Genomic DNA, 20,117 nt, shown 5'->3' on the forward strand with positions numbered 1-20,117 from the left:
ACAGCAACAACGAAAAGCTCATCTGAAAATCAAAGCCTAATCGCTCCCATCTGCTCCAGCACTGCTTCCCCTCGCTGCCTGCCAGGATGTTTGCCGCAGATGCTAAGGATCACATTATTTTCGATAAGTTGTAATCATTTACTTGAAATCGACTTCTCCTCTCAAATGTCCCCCTGGAAACTTGAATTGGCATTTGAGAAGCCCTGTTCAGGATGGAATTTGAATGCTGGCACTCAAGTTTAAGAAAGGCGAAGCCCATTTAACTGCCACGTGTTGGAGTACTCAAGGTTTCAACCACTTGGACTCTGTTGGGAGGAGAGCAGGAGGCCCTGTGGACAGTCCAGGAGCTCAGAGCCACCCCTTATCTCATTCTCCGAGGAGAAGCATAGATGCTGAGATGGGAAAGGTTGGAAATGATGGCTCCATGGACTCTTTCCCAAAGCAGAAATGCCGTGTATCCCTGAAGACGTCTTGATCCCCATGAGATGCTCCTCTTTTCTCCAGTCACTAGGCTAGTGAAGACTGAAGGCGTGTTTTGCAGTCTGCAGCTCATAGTCTCAAATGCCCTCTCCCCATTCCACTGCCACAAACTGGCATTTCTTATTTAGTGCCTCTTGCCCAGGATGACAATCCATACACAGTTGGCATCCTGTCCTGCCGTCCCATCTTCCCTGTCAGTCAAAGGCTTAATGCTTTCAGAGGCTACTTGGAAGGTTTTGAGAAGCAGCAAAAGCCTCCTGCTTCTCATGCAGCCTGTTTGCCTGCAGATTCTGCCGCTCCTGGTGTCTGAGAAAGGCATGAGTGACTCATTAGCAGCAAGGCATGTGCTTGGTGTGGTTTTTGTAACAAGGGGTGATGGATCATCCATATCCTCTCTCTGAAGGACCCTGACTGACCTTGTGTGCATTTGTGAGATGACTGTCTGGGGTCACAGGTGTTGTTTGTGGTCATGGAAAAAGGAAAGCTAATTGGCATGTGTTTTGAAATGGGACCTGGGCCGCCCGTAAATAGACCCGATGTCCTTCAGCTACAGAATTTCTGTTACCACCAAAGTGAATGGAGGTGATTTCTTCTCTAAGTAGGCTGCATTGGCATTTCTCTTTCCCTTCTCTTGTGTCCCTCTTCCAGTCCTCTGGAACTGACAAATTCAGCAGGCTGGTTGGAGTACAAACATTGTTTTACTATAGTGTAAGGAATATCTCAATATAAGCTATGTATAGGTGGGCAAATTACAGTGGCCTAAAGTAATTTGTTAGAACTTAGTCTCGCATACTTTCTGCTCTTATATTTGCTTCCAGGTTTACAGTTTAGTCTGCCTTAGATTACCTTGGGTGAAGACAGAATCCTCTGGTCACTCTCTTCTTCATCACAGAGGCAGCAGAGTGCTCCTGGCTGGTTTCCACATGCAGCCACCCCTCACCACCCACCCCTGTCTTCTTCAGTCTAGTCTACCCTCCTCCAGACCACCCAACACCCTGGCCAGGAGGCATCTCCATTCCCTGTTCCCTCACCCCAGACTTCCCCAATCTTCTGCCCCTGCTAATAGCCTGGGTAGTATCCAGAGAGGCCCCTCTAATGATGAAGCCTCTTTCTATCTGTTCTAAACCTTCTCTTTTTGCAGAAAGAAATTCTCCCTAGTGGCTACTCAGGTTTTTCTGTGACTTGCCTCCGGTTATTAAATCTGCCTCTTTCTAATTTCCTCTATAACACTCTAACCAACATGAAATCGCTCTACCTTCTAGAGTTCTTTCTTTCTTTTTCTTTTTTTTTAATAGCTTGTATTAGCTTAGATTGGTTAGGCTGCCAAAAACAAAACAAAATAACTTGGCTTAAACAAAATTTTATATCTCTCTTACTTTCATATAGTTCAAAGGCAACCATCCAGGCTGGTCTCTACGGTATGAGAACTTCTAATCTGCTTTCTCTCCCTGGGGTGACTTCCATTCCCCAGGCAAACTCATGGTCAAAGTTGGCTGCAAGTGTCCCAGCTATTATATTCATGTTCCAGCTAGCAGAAGGAAAGGAGAAAGGGGCAAGAAAGGCAGTCCTTCTTTTTAGGAACATTCCTAGAAGTTTTATATCCTACTTCTGCTTATCTTTCACTGGGGTTTGGTCCCATGAGACATGACCGTATCTAGCTGCAAGGAAAGCTGGAAAGTGTCTTTCTTCCCACTAGCCATTCCAGCTAAAAATCAGTGTTCTGTTTCTATAGAGAGGGATATATTGGAGGAAACCAAGAGATAAGCCTTTTCTTTCATCTCTGTGCTTTTCCTTAGGTGTTCCCTCTCCCAGGTCCCATGTAGGAGAGAGACAAATGCTCCATCGTATCTCATATCTCAATGTAAATATTAGCATAGTTAATGTGTACCTGTACATAAAATGATATTATTATTATTAGTGTTAGTTGTAGTGCTAACAGTAGTCCTGAGATTCAATGAGTCCTTTCTTCTTGCCCTGTACAAGAAAAACACACTTGTCCTTTTTCTTCCGCACACTTCGACTTTCCATCCTGTCACAGATTCAAAAGAATTGTGTTTCTAATGGAGCAAGAACTAGAAGGACCAAGTTAAAGAGGCTGAAGCGATGGAGTGAGCGAGATTATTGCACCCTGTTTCCTGATTCCAGACCCCACGTCTGATTCTGGCTGAAATTTGCTGTTTGCTATCTGTGCTGTCATTCCTCTGTCTGCCCGTGGTCTGCACACCTCTGTCTATGGGGCTCATCTGGCAGAGGCGTCATTTCCATCTTGTTGGAGGGTAAGCTTACTCCAGCAAGGTGAAAGCATATTATAGTAGTAGTCTTAGTCTTCTGTGACTGTAGAATTGGAAATAATCATAGAGCGAGTTAAGAATAAATTATTAATGTCTTCGATAAGGAGTCCTCGAGGTCAATAGCGTATTGTTTTAGGAACCCTGCCTTTGGATTACCCCATGGCTTTCAAAAACTGGGAAGGATTCTCGTGGGAACAAGATGCCCTTTATTTCAAACTTAGTTCTGGTGGAATTGTTTGGTAGATTGGAGAAAAAAAAATAGTTCTGCTCCATTGAGTTTGCAAATATGGGCAAGAAAATCCCAACTGTCACTAGGAGCCAGAAGAGCATTTGTAGTCTTCAGACAGTGGCATGATGTCGAGAAGGTAAGACCACACATGATACAAACGTGGCAACATCCAATTATTTTAATATTTTGAGTGTGGGATTCCTCTGTGCTCCAGCAGAGAAGGATGGTTGTGAGGTCTGAATCCCACCTGAAAGTCGAAACTGAAACACAGTTCTATAAACTTGGGTTGTGAATAGAATCTTTACTCTCTTCTGGTTATAATTTATTTATTTTTTAATGGAAATTTGAAAGCAGCCATTAGAGATGACTTCCAGGCTAGCCTGTGTGACACAAGGTGAGATTGCTTCAGAGTGAAGTGGTTCCCCCAAGGGTCTTTCAGCTTTCTAGAAGGACTGAGTCTTCTGGTATAAGCTCTGCTAGGTCAGGAAGACCTGGACACTTTCTGGTTCAGGAAGACTAATGTCAGGGGCTCTCTGTAGAGGCGGGACACTTCAGGCTTCAGAGGAAGCAAGATTCTTAATGTTCTTATTTATTTATTTTTGAGGAAGATTGGCCCTGAGCTAAGATCTGCTGCCAATCCTCCTCTTTTTGCTGAGGAAGATTGGCCCTGAGCGAACATCTGTGCCCATCTTCCTCTATTTTATATTTGAGATGCCTGCCACAGCATGGCTTGATAAGTAGTGTGTAAGTCTGTGCCTGGGACCCAAACCAGCAAACCCCAGGCTGCCAAAGCAGAACGTGCAAACTTAACCACTACACCACCAAGCCAGCCCCAGATTCTTAATATTCTTGAGAGAAGAATAGCAAGAAAGAACATAAGGAGGAGAAAGAGGAGAAAACAGAAGATGTCTTAAAATTTATTCTGTTGGCTGAGGATTGATTTCTTGGCTGTGGCGGTGTCAGTATGAGCTTACCTGGGAGCACAGGACAATGAGATGGGGTGGACATGCATGTATGTGTGTCTGTACCCTTAGTGACTTAGACTGGTTCCTTCTGTGTTGCTGATTCCCAACATGCAGAAACCAAACTCTTGGGGCTGGCCCGGTGGTGCAGCGGTTAAGTGCGCACATTCTGCTTCAGCGGCCTGGGATTCGCCAGTTTGGATCCCGCGTGCGGACATGGCACTGCTTGGCAACCCATCCTGTGGCAGGCGTCCCACATATAAAGTGTAGGAGGTTGGGCATGGATGTTAGCTCAGGGCCAGTCTTCCTCAGCAAAAAGAGGAGGATTGGCAGCAGTTTGCTCAGGGCTAATCTTCCTCAAAAAAAAAAAGAAAGAAAGAAAGAAAGAAACCAAATTCCTATCTGTAAATCTATCTTGCTTTCTTATTCTTTCCAAAAGGAACTTTATCAATGGGAATGATTTAGATTTAACAAACAACTGAAAACCTACCAGTTACCAAGGATGGATGTGTGCTTTTGTAAAAATCACCCTATTTAATTCTTAAAGAGAATTATGGTGTGGTTGATATTATTGATAACTGTTGGGTGATAATGAAACTGAGCTTAAGAGGGAGGCACAGTCACACAGCAGGGGCCTCGTACCTGGCTTTGTTCTTCCTTTGTGCCACGCTGTGGAGCTAACAGAAGAGAGAGCCCTGGGCCCTCTTTTTTGGGGATATTAAAATATGATGGGAGAGGAAATCTGCTGTGTATTAGCACTTGCCGTGAAGCAGGCAATGCGCTAGGTGCCTATGGAGACTCCAAGCTGCAGACCATTTTCATCTTAAGGCAAGAGGATGTTGAGACATTTCTCTTGCTTCCTCTGTGGCCGCTTCCTTCAGGAACTACCATTGTAGCGAGAAGCTTACCCCTCCAGGGATTACACAAGTAAACCACCAACTAGGAGCTCCACATTATTCATGCTTTTTGTGAACAGCTTGGTAGGAAACCATTTCTTGCATCCTGGGTTGCCATGTGCAATGTAGGCCTCACACACCCTGCCCTGGTCCTCCCGAGAGTCTTTCCTCCTCCCTCACACCTCTTGGCCTGGCAGTCTGAGGCCAAAGCCAGTGTGAAGTCACACCCTCCCCCCAGCTTCTGCAGCAGCTCCTTAGGCAGAGGGGTTCCCCGAGCGGCCGTCGAAGCTTGAGCTATTAAGGACCAAAGCCCCTCGCCCAGGCAGCCGGCACCCATCCAGAAAGGCAGGCCTGCTGCCTGGCACATGGGCCTTCTCTCTGCCAGCTGGCCCAGGAGGCTCAGCGTGCCAAGGAGGGGATGTGTGAACGGGATCCGTGCCCGAGCTTCTCCTGAGAAGGAGAAAACGCATGTGACCAGAGCCGCCGAAGCCTAGCCCAGAAAAAGAGATGACAAGAAAAGCATGGTAATGTTTCTCTAAAGAAAACCTTCAAATGTAAACAAACAAACAAACAAACAACCCTCAAACCGTCTCAAGAGTGTCATCTATTTTTATTTTTCACCATGCTATGGAGCTAACAGAAGAGAGCCCTGGGCCCATACTTACACTTTTTGGGGATATTAAAATATGATGGGAGAGGAAATCTAAACCTCACACCAAGCCCTGTGCGTAGTGGCTGTTGGCTAAAGGTGAAGAAGTGAGTGCATCATTAAGCTCCTGGCAGGACCACATTTTATTTTGAAACTCAGCACAGTGACTGGTGCCATAGGAAATGCTCAATAAATATTTGCAGGATGAAATACTTGTGGAATCTTAAAATCTTGCTGTTGACTGTCTAAACCTCTCAAGTCCCTTAGCATGGTCTACCTGCTTAACAAACCCAGAAAATAAGTTGAGAGGACTAAAAGATGTCTTATGTTCATATTGAAACCCCTGCTGTCTAGACCGAAGAGACATTAGACCTATGGGTCCCCCCTTAGCGACCCTAAACTTCTAAAGGGCTGAGAGACAGACAGCCCTGGGAGTCCAAGGGTGGTGTTCAACATTCAGAGATTTCGTGAACTTGGACTTCTCATCTGACAAGGCTGCCCCAGGCCAACTGCAGCATCAAAGATCTCCACACGGGCCTGGAAGGTCTTGACTTGGTGGTAACTGGTTCTCCCGTGCTAACCGGAAGCTCTGACTGGCAGCTATTGCTAATGTTGGCTTATCAATTTCAGGAAATAAAATTGTTAATCATTTCCATTTGTTTGATGGGCAAACTCTTAACAACACAAAAAAGAGCGTTTCTGTTAAACTAGGAGGTTGAGAAGGAGAGGTGAAGAACATCAGGACACACCACCCCGAGCTTCAAGCCACTGACGTGAGATTTGGATCCCACCTTTGGATTAGAAGAATCAAATTATGTCATAGTTATTTCTCAGCTCAAGTTGAGAAGTTTCCGGTTTATGACGTAATTGTGCTCCTGGGAAATGAAAGAAACTGGAGGAAGGAGAAGGGGGTGTGTGTCAAGTGGGGTTTTTGGTTGTCAGCCACCTACTCTGGCGACTTCAAGTGCAGAGCACAGGCCTTAAGGCAGTGGTGTTATGTGTAAGAAGGGACTAGAGGAGTGTAAACCATGAGCTTCTTGAAGCTAGAGCCTGTGTCTGTTCTTGGAAATCCCAGCACCCATCGCATTCCTGCCCCCTTATAGGTGCTTGGTCAGTAATTTAAGTGAACTGAGCCTTCCTCAGGGGGCTCATTTGTGGTAACATGATATGTATGGCCCCCTTCTCTAGGGGCTACTGTCAGCCCTCCTGGGAAGTCTTCCCCAGGTATCAGTCACGTGCCAGGCTCTCCCCCACACCCAGGGCCTTTATCATGGATGCTGTCAGCTTATTCGGTCCTGGAGGCTCTCGCCTATGGACAGCGTAGATTTGCTTGTTTAGAATTGTCAGCTTTGAAAAGGCAGATTTGACAGTTTTTTGAAGTGGGTATGGAGGAGGTGGCAGAGGGAAAGGCCTTCTTCCCAACAGTTAGCTGGCTCTCGTCCAACCCGTAACTGGAATGTGGAGAGAAGAAGCACATACGGGCCGAGGCGGAGATCTTTGGGTTGCACCATCCTGCATCCTTTCCTCCTTCAATCTTTCTTACATATTAAGAAATGCTTGAATAGATTCTCAGTGCCTGAGGCTCTGTGAGGTCATATAGGGGATACACAGATGCAAGGACAGGTCCTCACTGCCTTTCAGAGGCTCACAGCCATGCTGGTGAGGTGGCAGGTGTGACCTGGTGCGTCCTGAGATGCGCCGTGGCTGTGCTGTAGACATTACATGGCCTGGTGCTCAGAGGTGAAGGAATGCATTTTTGGCTATTATCTGGGTAAGTTTCATGGAGAAAGATTCTGAGCTGAGATTTAAATGCGATAGGACTGTGGTAAGTGGATTTCTCTGGCTGAGAGGGAAGAGGAAATTCTATCACATGGCACAGTGGCTCTTACCCTGGTGGTGCCATGGGCAGAAAGAGGTCATTGAAGAGGACTAGATTTGGAAGAACTTAAACAAATTAGAATGATCACATCCACTTAGCTGCCATTTGTGAAAGAGAGTCAGAATCCTAATGCCGTAGTAGAGGATGAAGGGTCTAAGAGTTAAAGACCTAGCTTCTGGTCTGGGCTGTGTCCTATTTGCTTTGACTTTGGGGAAGTTACTTTGCCTTTGTAATCTTTGATGATCTGCGATGTAAATTTGGAATATTACTTCACGTTTTATAAGATGATGCCATTCAGTGTCTGCAAATACTTTATGAACAAATGGAAGGCGTACCTGTGATATTTTCAGGAGGCAAGCACTCTATTTCTACAAGTGCAGGGACCACGTATTTCTGTCCCATACTTCTGTCCAAAGTTCTGACCGCTGGGGAGATGGCAGAGCAGTCTTGAGGGTGAGGCTGGGAGAGCTCCACTCCCCCAGCTCTCCTGGTCATGCATAGGGAAGACAAGCTCATGGACAGTGGAATACCCTAATTGGAGGTTCAGTCTTGTGCCTTCAAATCAAGCAAAGAGATTGGTCAGAGAATTTGAGGGACCACCCTGGGGAAGCTGCCTTGGGCCTTTTTTCAAGCCACGTGTCTGTGGCTGGCTGGCTGTCTCTCTGTCTCTATCTCTATCATTTCTTAACTATCTCCCAGCCCAGCCTTGGGTCCCCGGACTGCTGTGCGAATCTGAAGACAACCCTCTCTGTAGATCTGCCCTCCTCCCCCGCTGCCTGCCGCACCTCTGGAAGTTTGAATCCAAGAAGGGACATTTCCCCCAGCACTAACCTGGGGACTCCCAGCCCATCCAGTCCTTGGTGAAGAAAGAGTGCCCTCTAGTGGCCACCGCCCAGAGCTGCTGCAGATCCATGTCACAGCTTGGGCAAGGACAAAACAACCCACACGCAGCCCTCCTGCCAAGGATCTTGAACATGCCTTTGGGTTTGGTTTGTTTTTCTCCTTGTGTGGAGAAAAAGAAAGAAAGAAAGAACAGCGGGAGGTCAGTTGTGAGAGCAGCTCCGACAGGGCTGTGACAGTCCCCTTATCTTGGGAGTTTCACCACAGAATTAACCTGAGGGCCAGCGATGGCAGCAAGGTAGATGTGACATCAGATGCTTTTTAAAGAGCTTGTGACAATTTCTGTATAAATCACTTACTTGCCATGTCTGGTCGCTTACATGAGGGAGTAGATTTGTGCAAAGAAAACTCCTTCCTTAAGAATTATTACCCAAGAGTTAAATATCTCATTGGGCGACCCCTCTGTGGGTAGCAAATCCACTGCAGTTGATTACATTTTTGGTAGTGGAACTGTGCAGAGCTGACTATTAACACCACACGTGTACTGGCATAAACAGGGGATTTGGCCCTTTAAAACCTGTTTCAGTAAAAGCTGGTGGATGGGGGAGCAAAGAGGGGAGGGGAGGGGGAGAGCGCAGGGCGCCCGTCAGGGAAGCAGGAACCTGATCATATGTGATGGTTGCTGGATTAGGTAACAGCTCCGCTGGTTGAAATTGGATCTTGGAGGATGAGTGTTAACATCTCTGGTGTCCTGGCGAAAGGTTCATTTGAGTCTTGCATGGTGCCACAGAGATAAAAAGGAGCTTTTAAATAATCATTTTGTCTCCTACTCGCCAGAGTGCTGGCTTCAAGCAATAAATAGGCAGCATCAATTCTGCTTAGACATATCACCCTTTTCATTTATTTATTTAATGTTCGTGGGATTTTTTTTTTTTTAACTGACTAGCTGAACAGTTTCTCTGTCAGTGAATCCCAGCACCCATTTTTATAGTGGTGCATTCGGCTTCTCCTCCTTCGGGATAGAAATATGTGCATGCCGTGTTGTTTATTGGTCCATCCGTGCCTCCTCCAAGCAGACAGATACAGCCCAAGACCATCAGAACCAGAATCTTCTATGTAAAATAATGGAAGAGGAAGGTTTTCTCTTGTTTATATTGTTGTTGTTTGGGGTGGGGTTCTGATACATACTCTGAAATTTTCTATTTTCAAAATGATTTTGAGTATAATTTAAAGGGTGCAAATTGGAGAAGATTGTTGTTTTTATTTTCCCACATTTTTATGGGTTTTTTTTTGGTTTGTTTTCTTCAAATCTCTTGTTTGGGGCCTTTTTATGTGTCCTAAACTCTGAGTATAAATGCAAGCAACATTTGTGTTTTGATGCATTGTATTTCTATCATATCAAGTTCTTATTGGCCACATTCAGAAATCAATTATATTAAATCTTAGTGAATGCAGATTTCTTTTTAAAGAGTATTTTTTTAAAGGATTCATAAAATGATACAAAAGCTAAGCAAAATGTTAACACTTTACTGTGTTTTTTCCCCCCAACTAAATATATCCTTCGTACTCTGGGCAGGTAAAAAAAAGAAGATTCAATATAGTTTAGTGCTTTATACTTCATGACCATCCTGAAACTTCCATGGAGACGAGGAGCTTGCAGTGTTTCCTTTCAGTGTCTTTTGCCAGCCTTAGCCATTTCCTTTCTTATTTTCTTTAAAACCAGTTAGATTCCAAGGTCAAGAAAAATATTAATTAGGTAGGTGTGCAGAGTTTGTGTGGATAGTTTGTACTTCCCATTGATGGTTTAAAAGAAAAAGTGGAGCATGGGCATGGGTGAAAGTGAGAGGGGCTGTAAGGGGCACACATTCTCAGGTTTGCGTTGGGAGTATGGGAAGTAGTGAGGGTAACTCGCCCGTGGTCGCTACCTAGTCCCTGGAGGAACTAGTACCAGCAGCACATTGGTCTGTGGATGCCTGTCTCTGCCTGTCTTACTTCTCTCGTAACTAGTGGAACTTTACTAGAGGAATAAGCCAGTGGAGTGAGCCAGGCAGTCTTAGGCACAGGTGCTGGCTGAGGGTCCTTGAAATCATCTCAGGTAGGCATTGCGTAAGCCAGCCCTAGTAAAGCGCCTCCTGACCATTAAGATGACATTATTCCTTTTTGCTTTGCTAACCTTGTTGAGACCAAAAATTATTATAAGCTCTTCCAGTGTTGGGTCACTTGCAAGAGTCACTGGTTATGGAGTAACCAGGAGGACCCACCTGGGGGCATCACCGCCCAGCTGGAGTGTTACCCCCTCAGCATCTTGGGGAGGTTTTCCATCAGCCCAGGTAGCTGCTTTCCAAGAGTTTTGGCCTCCTCTGGAGTACGTTGGACCTGAGATTCAGGAGAGTGGATTAGAGAGCAAAATTTTGCCCCAGCACAATGTTTTTTAATGACCAAGCTAAAATGGAACAATGACATTCATTTTTTAAGAATGACTCCCATAGGATTTTTTTCATTTTTAAATGGCCCGTAAATATTTTTGTTGATAAAGCAATTAAAATTCACTAAATAAAATTCACTAGAGAAACACTCATAAATCCCACATACTAAGCCCTCACCTCAAAGAATTCACTGGACTGTGAGGTGAGGAAGGTAAGGCTTCTGGGCTCTAACACCAGGTGCCCAGGTGGGCAGATTCTTTTTGCCACCTTTTGGGACTGGTATTCAGGAAGTGGGTACAGCGTTCAATTGCTTTCTTCAGAAAACCTTTGTTCGTGGTGATATATTCTTCAGCGGACTTTGGAGATTTGAGTAAATAAATTCAAGCAACTGAATAACGTGACTAAATCTTTATTATTCAAAGATCAGTCAAAGAAGCAATTTCCCCTTTAGTCTCGTGAGCCTCCAAAAGGAGAATTCCACTGGACAAAAATCCACAAAATAAACCTCAACCTGTGCCATCACCAATATAGCAATTTTATTTTAGTGCAGCAGAATATTAAAAATTCAGATGTGAAAGGAAAAGAGCCTGGGTCCCGAGTGTTTGCTCTTTGTGTGTCCGGGCGGACTTCCTTCTTTCTTCCCCAGCCAGCTGCCTTCCCCACGTCCTCCTCCCATCCTCTCTTACTTCATCACCGACCACGTGTTTCTACCCCGTGCCTTTAATCCTCTGCTCCTAACTGCCCTCACTGGTCCACGTGGCGTGACATCCCACTTGACTGTCTTGTGTTTCATGAAAGCAGTGCCACAGTTTTCCCTTCAGCACAGGAGTTGAGATTCCTTCTGAACAACTTTCAAGGTTGGTTCTTGTCACGCCTGTTAGAAGCCAGGAGCATGTGGGCACAGCCAGCAGTTATGCTGGTATTATGCGTGATGGAATGCCCTGAACATCTACATGTCCCCTCATATTGAGCTCATATCCACCTTCCCTGTCACAACTCCATGGGGTGCCTTGCGAGGGCTCAGGAGTCTACTGGAAATGGCACCATCCCCTTGAGGCTCACCACATGCGCCCTGCCCTGAAACAGCTCTTGCCTCTCTCACTGCTCCAGTGCTCATGTATCCACCGGGCCACAGACACCCTGCCATCCCCATCCCCAAAATGGGAACGAACACAGGACTGCTTCTCCTCTGCCTTTAATCACTTCCCTCCTTTCCTACTCTACCCAAAAGTGTTTTTTTAAATTGAAAATTCCTTTCATGTTCCCTCTCCGCAAAGACTTGGCTGCTGACACCTAAACTGGGTTTAGATGAGTGATTTATTTTATGGCAGGTTGTGTGATGGTAGTAAAAAGAGAGTGCCTCACTCTTATGCTGATTTACTCAATTGCTCCATGTCTTTCAGTCCAAATCACCCCACCCCCAAAATGGTCCATGGTTTTAATAAAAAGTGGTCATCTCGTTCATCTGAGCCTCCTCCATCCTACCAGAACACGGGCTTCTCTGAATCCCTGAGATAGCTTGTTAAAAGAGTCTCACCCTAGTTTCTAACAGGACAGATTCCTTCTTACCTGGAATGAGTAGACCTCAATTTGGGGAGATAAACATCTCTACTGCAGGGCCAATTTGTCTTCTTGCTATTTTGGACTTTTCTACGCTCTCTGCTCTTCCAGGGGAAAGGTCTTAAGATTTCACTCCAAGTAACTGAATTTGCCTAGCTTAGGTTGTCTTGGAGATGAAAATTTAGGCCAATCAAATATTACAAAGTCAATGAGTATGAAACTACAAATTCACAGAAATCTAAAATTAGAAATGAAGAAGGAAATGCTTTTCCTTGAATTAAAATTTGGCAGTTTGCGGATGAAAGTGAAAATTACATTCTGTTATAATTAATTCTTTTGTAGTTTTGAAAGTTCTCTTATTGTGGTAAAAGAGACATAACATAAAATTTACGTTTTAGCTATTTTTAAATGTACAGTTAAGTGGCATTAAGTACATCCACATTGTCGTGCAACCATCACCACAAGCCGTCTCATGAACTCTTTCATCTTCCCCAAATGAAACTCTGTATCCATTAAACCACTAACTCCTCTGTGCCCCGTTCCCACCACCCCTGGTACCCAGTAGTCTACTTTCTGCCTCCATGAATTGGACTGTTTGGGTACCTCATATAAGTGAAATATAATTAATTTTTGGAACAAAGTGAATCACTCCTTGCATTTTATCCCCCTCTCAGTGCCTGTGTTTTTCCAGCTGTTTGCCCATTTCTCAGATACCATATTGCAAATAATTTGAAGACTTATTTAGCTAAATGACACTCTTTTTTTTTTTTTAATTTTCTCCCTTGGGTTACTGTTAACACTGCCCCTCTCTTTATGTCTTCCTGCAGTTTTGAGTATCCGGGGAGCCCAGGAAGAGGAGCCAACAGACCCCCAGCTGATGCGACTGGACAACATGCTGTTAGCAGAGGGGGTGGCGGGGCCGGAGAAGGGCGGCGGCTCGGCTGCGGCAGCGGCGGCAGCGGCAGCTTCTGGAGGGGCAGGTTCAGACAACTCAGTGGAGCATTCCGATTACAGAGCCAAACTCTCACAGATCAGACAAATCTACCACACGGAACTGGAGAAATACGAGCAGGTAAACACAGCCTTGAGGGGTCTCGGGCACCCCAGGCCCTTTAGGAAAGGATGGAGGGGACATAAGACTCCGGGCCTCTCAGAGAATGAGGGACAGCCTTTCCTGGACATTGACATTCTTGGGTCCAGCATTTCCTGTCTAATCACAGAGCTACTTGCTGACCTTGACTCCACTAAGTCTTTGGTGTCCACTATGAAAAACCCAGGTAACCTGGAGATAAAGGCATTAAAAAAAATTTAGTTGTGAAAGATGATTTCAGGAAACAGCAATAGTCAACATAAGGTCCAGTCCGTACCTGGAACTCTGGAATATTTGCCCGTCGTTTGCAGCCTGGGGTCTTGTCAGGGTGATATAGGTCCTGAGCAGAGTCACCACCTGACCTGCGGGGAGGTGGCTGGCTTCCTCTGGCCCTTGTTAGCTGCTTGTTTAGGAGGATTCTTCATCTTCCGGCCGCTCATGGAATCCTATGAAAAAGGATACTAAAACTTGGCCTTAAAGTCTCTCGCTCTACCCAGACCCAGTTCAATTGAGAGTCAAACCTGTTCTCCTTTGTATGTATGATATGCAATAGGATATACACCTTTGTCTCTAAAAAGAATAGAGGATCTCAGGGGACCCCTGGAGTCAGGATTCCAATCCTGACACTCCACTGATGATCTGTGGGACCCAGTGTTCCACACACTCTACCCCAAAAGCTCGTGGTATATGACAGAGAGCTGTGGATTTGAAGTCAAAGATATCACAGGGCCATAAAAATCATATGAAGGAAAGAATAAGAAAGGCTTTACATTATGAAGCAGCATATGTGTGTAAGGTGTTCTAATTGTAACACAGCTCCTCTCTACTGGAGATCCCCCCTCCACATATATACATTAGTTTAAATATCAATACTGTTTCTTCTACTCAATATGAGCAGTGCTACTTTATTAGGAGTCTCTTAACATGAGCCTCTCCTCCCATCATTTAGCTGACACATATGTTTGCTGTCACCTCTTTGGATGCAACCTTGTCCTAAAGTTCTCCAGCTAACTTACTTTCACCAAATTGTTAGGTTTCTGGCTTTCTTTTCTCTTCTTAAGAGTCACAAAAGAAGAAGGAGAAAAAGCAAAAAGTAGAGGACCCTCTACAGTCCTCTTATGACTGTCTAGGTAGAAGGCAAATGCAAACTTAATAGAAAATTTAAATTTTAAAATAGAAATAGGCATTTTAAAATTTAAAGTGAAGAAAGTTTCATTATTGCACTCCTATCTACCTTTGAAATGGATTTCTACAAAGTTCCTTTCTTTGTGAGCGGGAAAAAAATTGCTGTGAAGCTCGAAGCCAAGTATGGTGAAATTCAACCATCAGATAAGGTGTAGGAAGAGTTCAAGGGGAGGAAAATGAAAGCAATCTTGTGGTAAGAACCTGTGAGTCATCGCCCTTCACCTTCTTGGGAAAGAACCAATGTTCTTGCCACAGTGTTGGCTCATGTAGACATTTCCCCAGAGCCCAGGGGAGGCTGAGCTCAGATAGCTGGCTGATCCATGACAGTTTCCCCCAGCTGGACCATCATGTTAGAATTCAGAGTCTGCCCTAACCTGCGGGATAACTTGGGAAGACCGATGGGGACATTTCCTGTAAGGGTCCCCAGCTGGCCTCTTGGGTTCTTCCTTCTCAGTGCTCTTCCTACTTCACCTTCACCACTAAGCCTGGTCTCTGGTATAACAACCTATGCAGGCCTGTCATCCAGGTTAACTCATGCCAAACTCCTGGGGCAGAAGAAGAGACTAGAGTGTAGCTTCCCCCACTAAACCCATGACTGGAATGGATGGTAGGCCGAAGGTGTTGAAAACGCTTCATTCTTAGCTGAGGTTGCCAGCAACATAGAAGAACTGACTGTTTCCTTGATTTAAACCCCCTTGTCACTCTTCTGTCCTCATCCCAAATGAGTGAAACGTGTTGCTGATGTAACTACACTTGCTCCACAAGGTAATTTTGTGGTTGGGTACCCAGGCCGGGTACTGCATAGGCTCCATTTTCATACAGGAATGGAGGAAATGGAGGTCAAAGAGCTTAGGTGATGCATCTGGGTCACACATCCAGAATTTGCCCTGGAATCCAGTTTTTGACCTTTAGCCCAGGGCTATTTCTGGAACAACGCCTGACTCCACTTCATAAAGAGCGAGCCTGAGCTTGTGTAGACACTGAAGTAACCAGCTTGTCCTCACTGTTACTTCCATGGACTAAGTTGCAGGTACCTAAGGGAGGCTAGTGATAAAAATATTCTCCTTCAGAAACTTCTCAGGGATATCTGCTTACTCTAAATAATAAAGATGTTGGAAATTGGGAACTTAAGGAAAAATTCCATCAGTCATTATGTAAATGTAGAGATATTATAGTAGTCATCTGTATTTATTAGTCTTAAAAAGTACTAAAACTATTATTTATTTATATGGGCATTATCCTGGATAAGAACTGAATATTGCTCAACATACTCTGGGTGCTTAATAATTTATTAATATTAGTTGTATTGTTAATTACAGTAAATAGCAGATTGTAGGGAAATGATACCATTAACCTTCTAGCTAGTATGTCTGAGAGATACATCTTCTTCATTTTTCTCTAACCATTCCTCGTGGGAGCTTTTTCAAAAATAGGAAACCTCAGTAAAGTAAAAATGTCACTCTCTATTTTAGTAGTACCTATATGAAATTACCAAATTGCCTATTTAATAGTTGATTCTGTTGTTTTTGTATGGCGGCGGTAGATACCACACGATCAGTTTCTTGTCAGTAATTAGCTATCAGAGCCCTCCTCACCCCTACTCCTCAAAAAAAAGAAGTACCTGAATCAGCCATTGTTTCACCCTGAAGTTATTAAATAAAGTAGGCTTCTAGAGACTTTCATTAGAAAGAAAGGAAGGAAATTGTTTTAGTCATTAAATAGAGTTGGTAAAACACTTTTTCAGCAGATCATGTTGGTAGCTAAGGCATTTAGGAGCTGGCATATTCTAATAGATAAAACCATGATGTCAGAAACCTGAATTTTATTCCAAGTGCTTCTTAAAAAAAAGAAAGAAAGGAAGTGATGCTCTTCTAGCTTTGCAGGGTTTGTCAGCTTTTGTAAATACGCTGTCAGGGAATGACTGGGCAGAATCTCAGGCTGAACTGGGCTGGGTTAGTTCTATCCCCAACTAAGAGGATCCTAAAACCCCAGTTACCCTTGTCGCTGAGATTGGCAGCCAAATCCAGTTTGAAGAAGTAAAAGAAGAAGACGGGTCAAATGGAGTGCAGGATGTAAGTTTAAACTCTAGGACACAAAGCAGGATTTTCCAAGAGGCTTCTCTTTAGTCTACTGCTCCCAGAATGCCCTTGCCCTGGAACCTGGGACATCTTCTTTCAGAATCCTCTGCTCTCTGGGGGCAGCTGAAGTGTTAGTTCTAGAAAGTGACTGTCTTTATGACAGTCTCCAGTAGACTTTCCTCTGTCACAGAAAGCTTCAGCCTGTGAAGTTCTATTTAATTAATGTTGTAACCCCAGCTATTCCTATTACTGTCACCTCATGAGCGCCTGACCTAACTGGGGCAGCTCAGCTTCTGAAGGTGCCGAGCTTGGGGGAACCAAGGAGGAGGCGTGCATAGTTCAGGTCCTGGAAAAATCTGGATCCTTCTGTTCTGTCTGGTTAGAATGGACTTGGAACTCTGCTCTCTGTTGTGTGTTCCTGAGCAGCTGTTGAGCAGCTGCCCTGCTCCACCTCAGCAGTGGGTGAAAAGACTCCACTGTCTGTTTATGGCAGAGCAGAAAGGGCCTGGGATAAAATGCTGTGAATAAACATCAGATATTGTGAGTATTTTTATTCACTGTAATGAAGTACGTTATTATTAGCTAAGCACTGTGGCTTCCTGGCAGACAGCGAGTGCACTTGACAATACCTCCTCACATCCATCCCCTCCTCCCTTTGAGCCCCCATGAGGTGGGGAGCCTGCAGCCCAGTGGGGTGTAGCTCTTCCCCAGAAAGCTGGTCAGGATGCTTTCTACATGCCTAACTCTCTACTCCCCACCCCATGGCTTTGAATTTCAGCCAACTCGCTGCCAGGTTTATTACCCTTCCTTTTTTGTGCAGTCTGGGGCGGGGGGGACAGTGTTTGGGGTTGCGGAGGGAAGAAGCCTGTACTACAGATCTTGTGTTAATGTGGTAATTTTCTTAGTGGAGAGCAAAATGCTATATGGGCCTGTTCTTCTATGGAGTTATCTTCAGCGTATGCCTGCAGAGTAGAAAGAAGGTATTTATAACCCCCTTTATTTTTACCAAGAGGCAGACTGAAGCCTGGAGAAGTTTATCCAATCGTGAGAATATGTTGGGTTTCTGAGTTATCCATATTTTGAAGAGATAATAATGGGCAGACACACATATAGTAACTCATTTAATCCTTGCCACACTCTTTGAGGTAGATATTGTCATTCCCATTTCACAAATAAAGAAGACGAGGCACGGAGATGTTATGTAACTTTCCAAGGTCCCACAGCTAAGTGAGTCCCAGAGCGGGGACCTATGCTCTTACTTAACCGACGCTGCTGTGCTCATGTGAGTGATTTACTCCATCCACAGACCACTGTGCAAGAGCTTGGGTACTGCTGGCCTTGCTAAAAGGTTGGGAATGATTAAATCCACTCTCAGATGAATAAAATGAGGCACCGAGTAGTAAAAGGATTTGCCCAAATATTCACGGAGGTAGAGTCAAAAACCAGGCCTCCCAGTCCACAGTGAAGACACAGCCCAGTGGATGTGTCTGCCTATGTATCTTTTGCCAACCAACCTCGAAGGATTTCTTAGAGAAATAAACAGTAAATGTGTTATTGTTACTGCATTATTGACAAATATGAAGGGCTTTGTGCTATAAAAACAATGACGATGCAGTGTTATCATTAATGAGTGTGTTTCTATTGTTAATATTAAGTTGGAGACCTTTGAGGCCTTGGTTCTTCAACTCTCAAAGCATCCTCTTGCCTTTTTTGTTAAAAGTCTAATACAGTTTTACAACAATGCTGTGAGTAAACTATGAATCATTATTTTATTGAATGCTCAGCTAAGGAAGTCAGACTACAGATGATAAGTAATATAGTAACTAAAAGAAACAGCAGTAGTGTTCAGAAGAGTAAGTTCAGGCTCTGGGAAAGGACAGAAGTCCCTGGCTTGGAATATGAACTGTTCAGGTCCTGCCTCAGCTGCTTCCTTTTTACTGTGTGCCTTTGGAAAAGTCCCTTCATCTCTCTCAGTCACAGTTCTCCCAAATGTAAAATAAGGAGACGGAAGGGATGACCTCCAACTTCACTTCCAGAGCTGATGGTATGTTGGTCTGGAGCCTGAGAGTTTTCCTTTCTGCAAGGAGAGCTCCTGGATCCTCTAAAGCATGTTTTGATGCTGTTTCTGTAAGGCCTCTGAGGGCAGATTCCCTTTGCCTTACGGCCATGTGGAACTTCAGAAGGCTAGCGTTGGAGAGACTTCTTATAACAAAACTAGAAGTAGAAATAGATTAGTGAGAAATCTCCCAGAAGAGTTACCAAAGCTTTTAATGCCATGATCCCACTCTTTTGGCTGTTTGTGCATCCCAAAATTGAATGTTTGGGAGCTCTAAGTATATCAGAGATAATGGGCAAGGCAGAAGTTCATGCTCCGTTTGACCCCAAACTCTCTTTGGTTGTTAACATTGGGGTGAAGGGTTGTAAGGTTTTTTATACTAGGATTCATGTTCTCATCTTTCACAGTAGTAAAAATCATGAAAAAAAATGATTAAGAAAAGATATGGGTAAGAATTTTCTTTTCCCATAAAAAAATCTACATCACGGCTAAAAGTTAGAGTCAAATGAGCTGAACGGGATTTCCAGGCAGTCATTTATCTTATCCCTCTGATTTGACAAAATACCACAAACTGGCCCAGTTTTCTTTACTTACATAAGTCTCTAGAAAAGCCCACATGACCTTATGAAAAGGACCTGGCATGTGCTGAGGCTTGGACCCTCAACATGCCCGATGTTTCTTGTCCTGCCATTCCAGGCTTGCAATGAGTTCACCACCCACGTGATGAATCTCCTGCGAGAGCAAAGCCGGACCAGGCCCATCTCCCCGAAGGAGATCGAGCGGATGGTCAGTATCATCCACCGCAAGTTCAGCTCCATCCAGATGCAGCTCAAGCAGAGCACGTGTGAGGCCGTCATGATCCTGCGCTCCCGGTTTCTGGATGCGCGGTGAGTCACAACGGGGTTGTGCTGTCCTCTGGGAGAGTCACTCATCCAGAGTTGGAATCTGTGGCTGCGAGACTGGATAAGCCATTGGTTTTATACAGCTCCAAGAAAACGTGTGATTGGAGGGAGTGATTTTTGTTTCCACTACTACTCACTCTGAGTGAGCAGCAAGGATGACTTAGCTACAGTGACAGAAAAGGCAGGACTTTGTGTTTTCATACTACCAGGTACCTCTTTCATAGGTACATCTTGTAACTATGGGCCTATAGTGGTCTTCTTAGCACAGTGCAGTGACATACTTTCTCCAAGAAAGACAGTTCAGACTGAGAGCTGGGATCTTTCCCACACTATATATAGGCAGAGAGCGCACTCAGTTCAATTCAGCAAATATTTATAAGTAGATGACCATGTGCCAGCCTCTAGGGTAAGTTTCAGGAGTATAAAGATGAGTAAGATATGGTCCCTTGGGCATAGAGGGGCAAGGGGCTGGTCTGAGATGGGCCAAATTTGCAATCAAGGTTTGATGTTTTCTCTCTGGCATTGCTGCTCATGACCTTACTTGTGAGTTCAAAGAATTCAGTTGATGAAACCATGGATAGAAGTGTTCCTTAA

General features: G+C 44.5%; 1 protein-coding gene across 6 annotated transcripts in view; it reads left to right on the forward strand.

Annotated features, from left to right (window-relative positions):
• The window catches only part of PBX1 (PBX homeobox 1), a 309,416-nt gene that overhangs the window by 205,042 nt on the left and 84,257 nt on the right, over window positions 1-20,117 (forward strand). For all 6 annotated transcript variants that reach the window (XM_046681659.1, XM_046681657.1, XM_046681658.1 and 3 more), the window contains 2 exons: window positions 13,040-13,284; window positions 19,318-19,508. In XM_046681659.1, coding sequence (XP_046537615.1) covers window positions 13,040-13,284; window positions 19,318-19,508 — 436 coding nt within the window. The remainder of the gene's footprint in view (window positions 1-13,039; window positions 13,285-19,317; window positions 19,509-20,117) is intronic.

This window comes from Equus quagga, chromosome 13 (assembly GCF_021613505.1).
Source record: "Equus quagga isolate Etosha38 chromosome 13, UCLA_HA_Equagga_1.0, whole genome shotgun sequence".
In the NCBI taxonomy this organism is placed as follows: domain Eukaryota; kingdom Metazoa; phylum Chordata; class Mammalia; order Perissodactyla; family Equidae; genus Equus; species Equus quagga.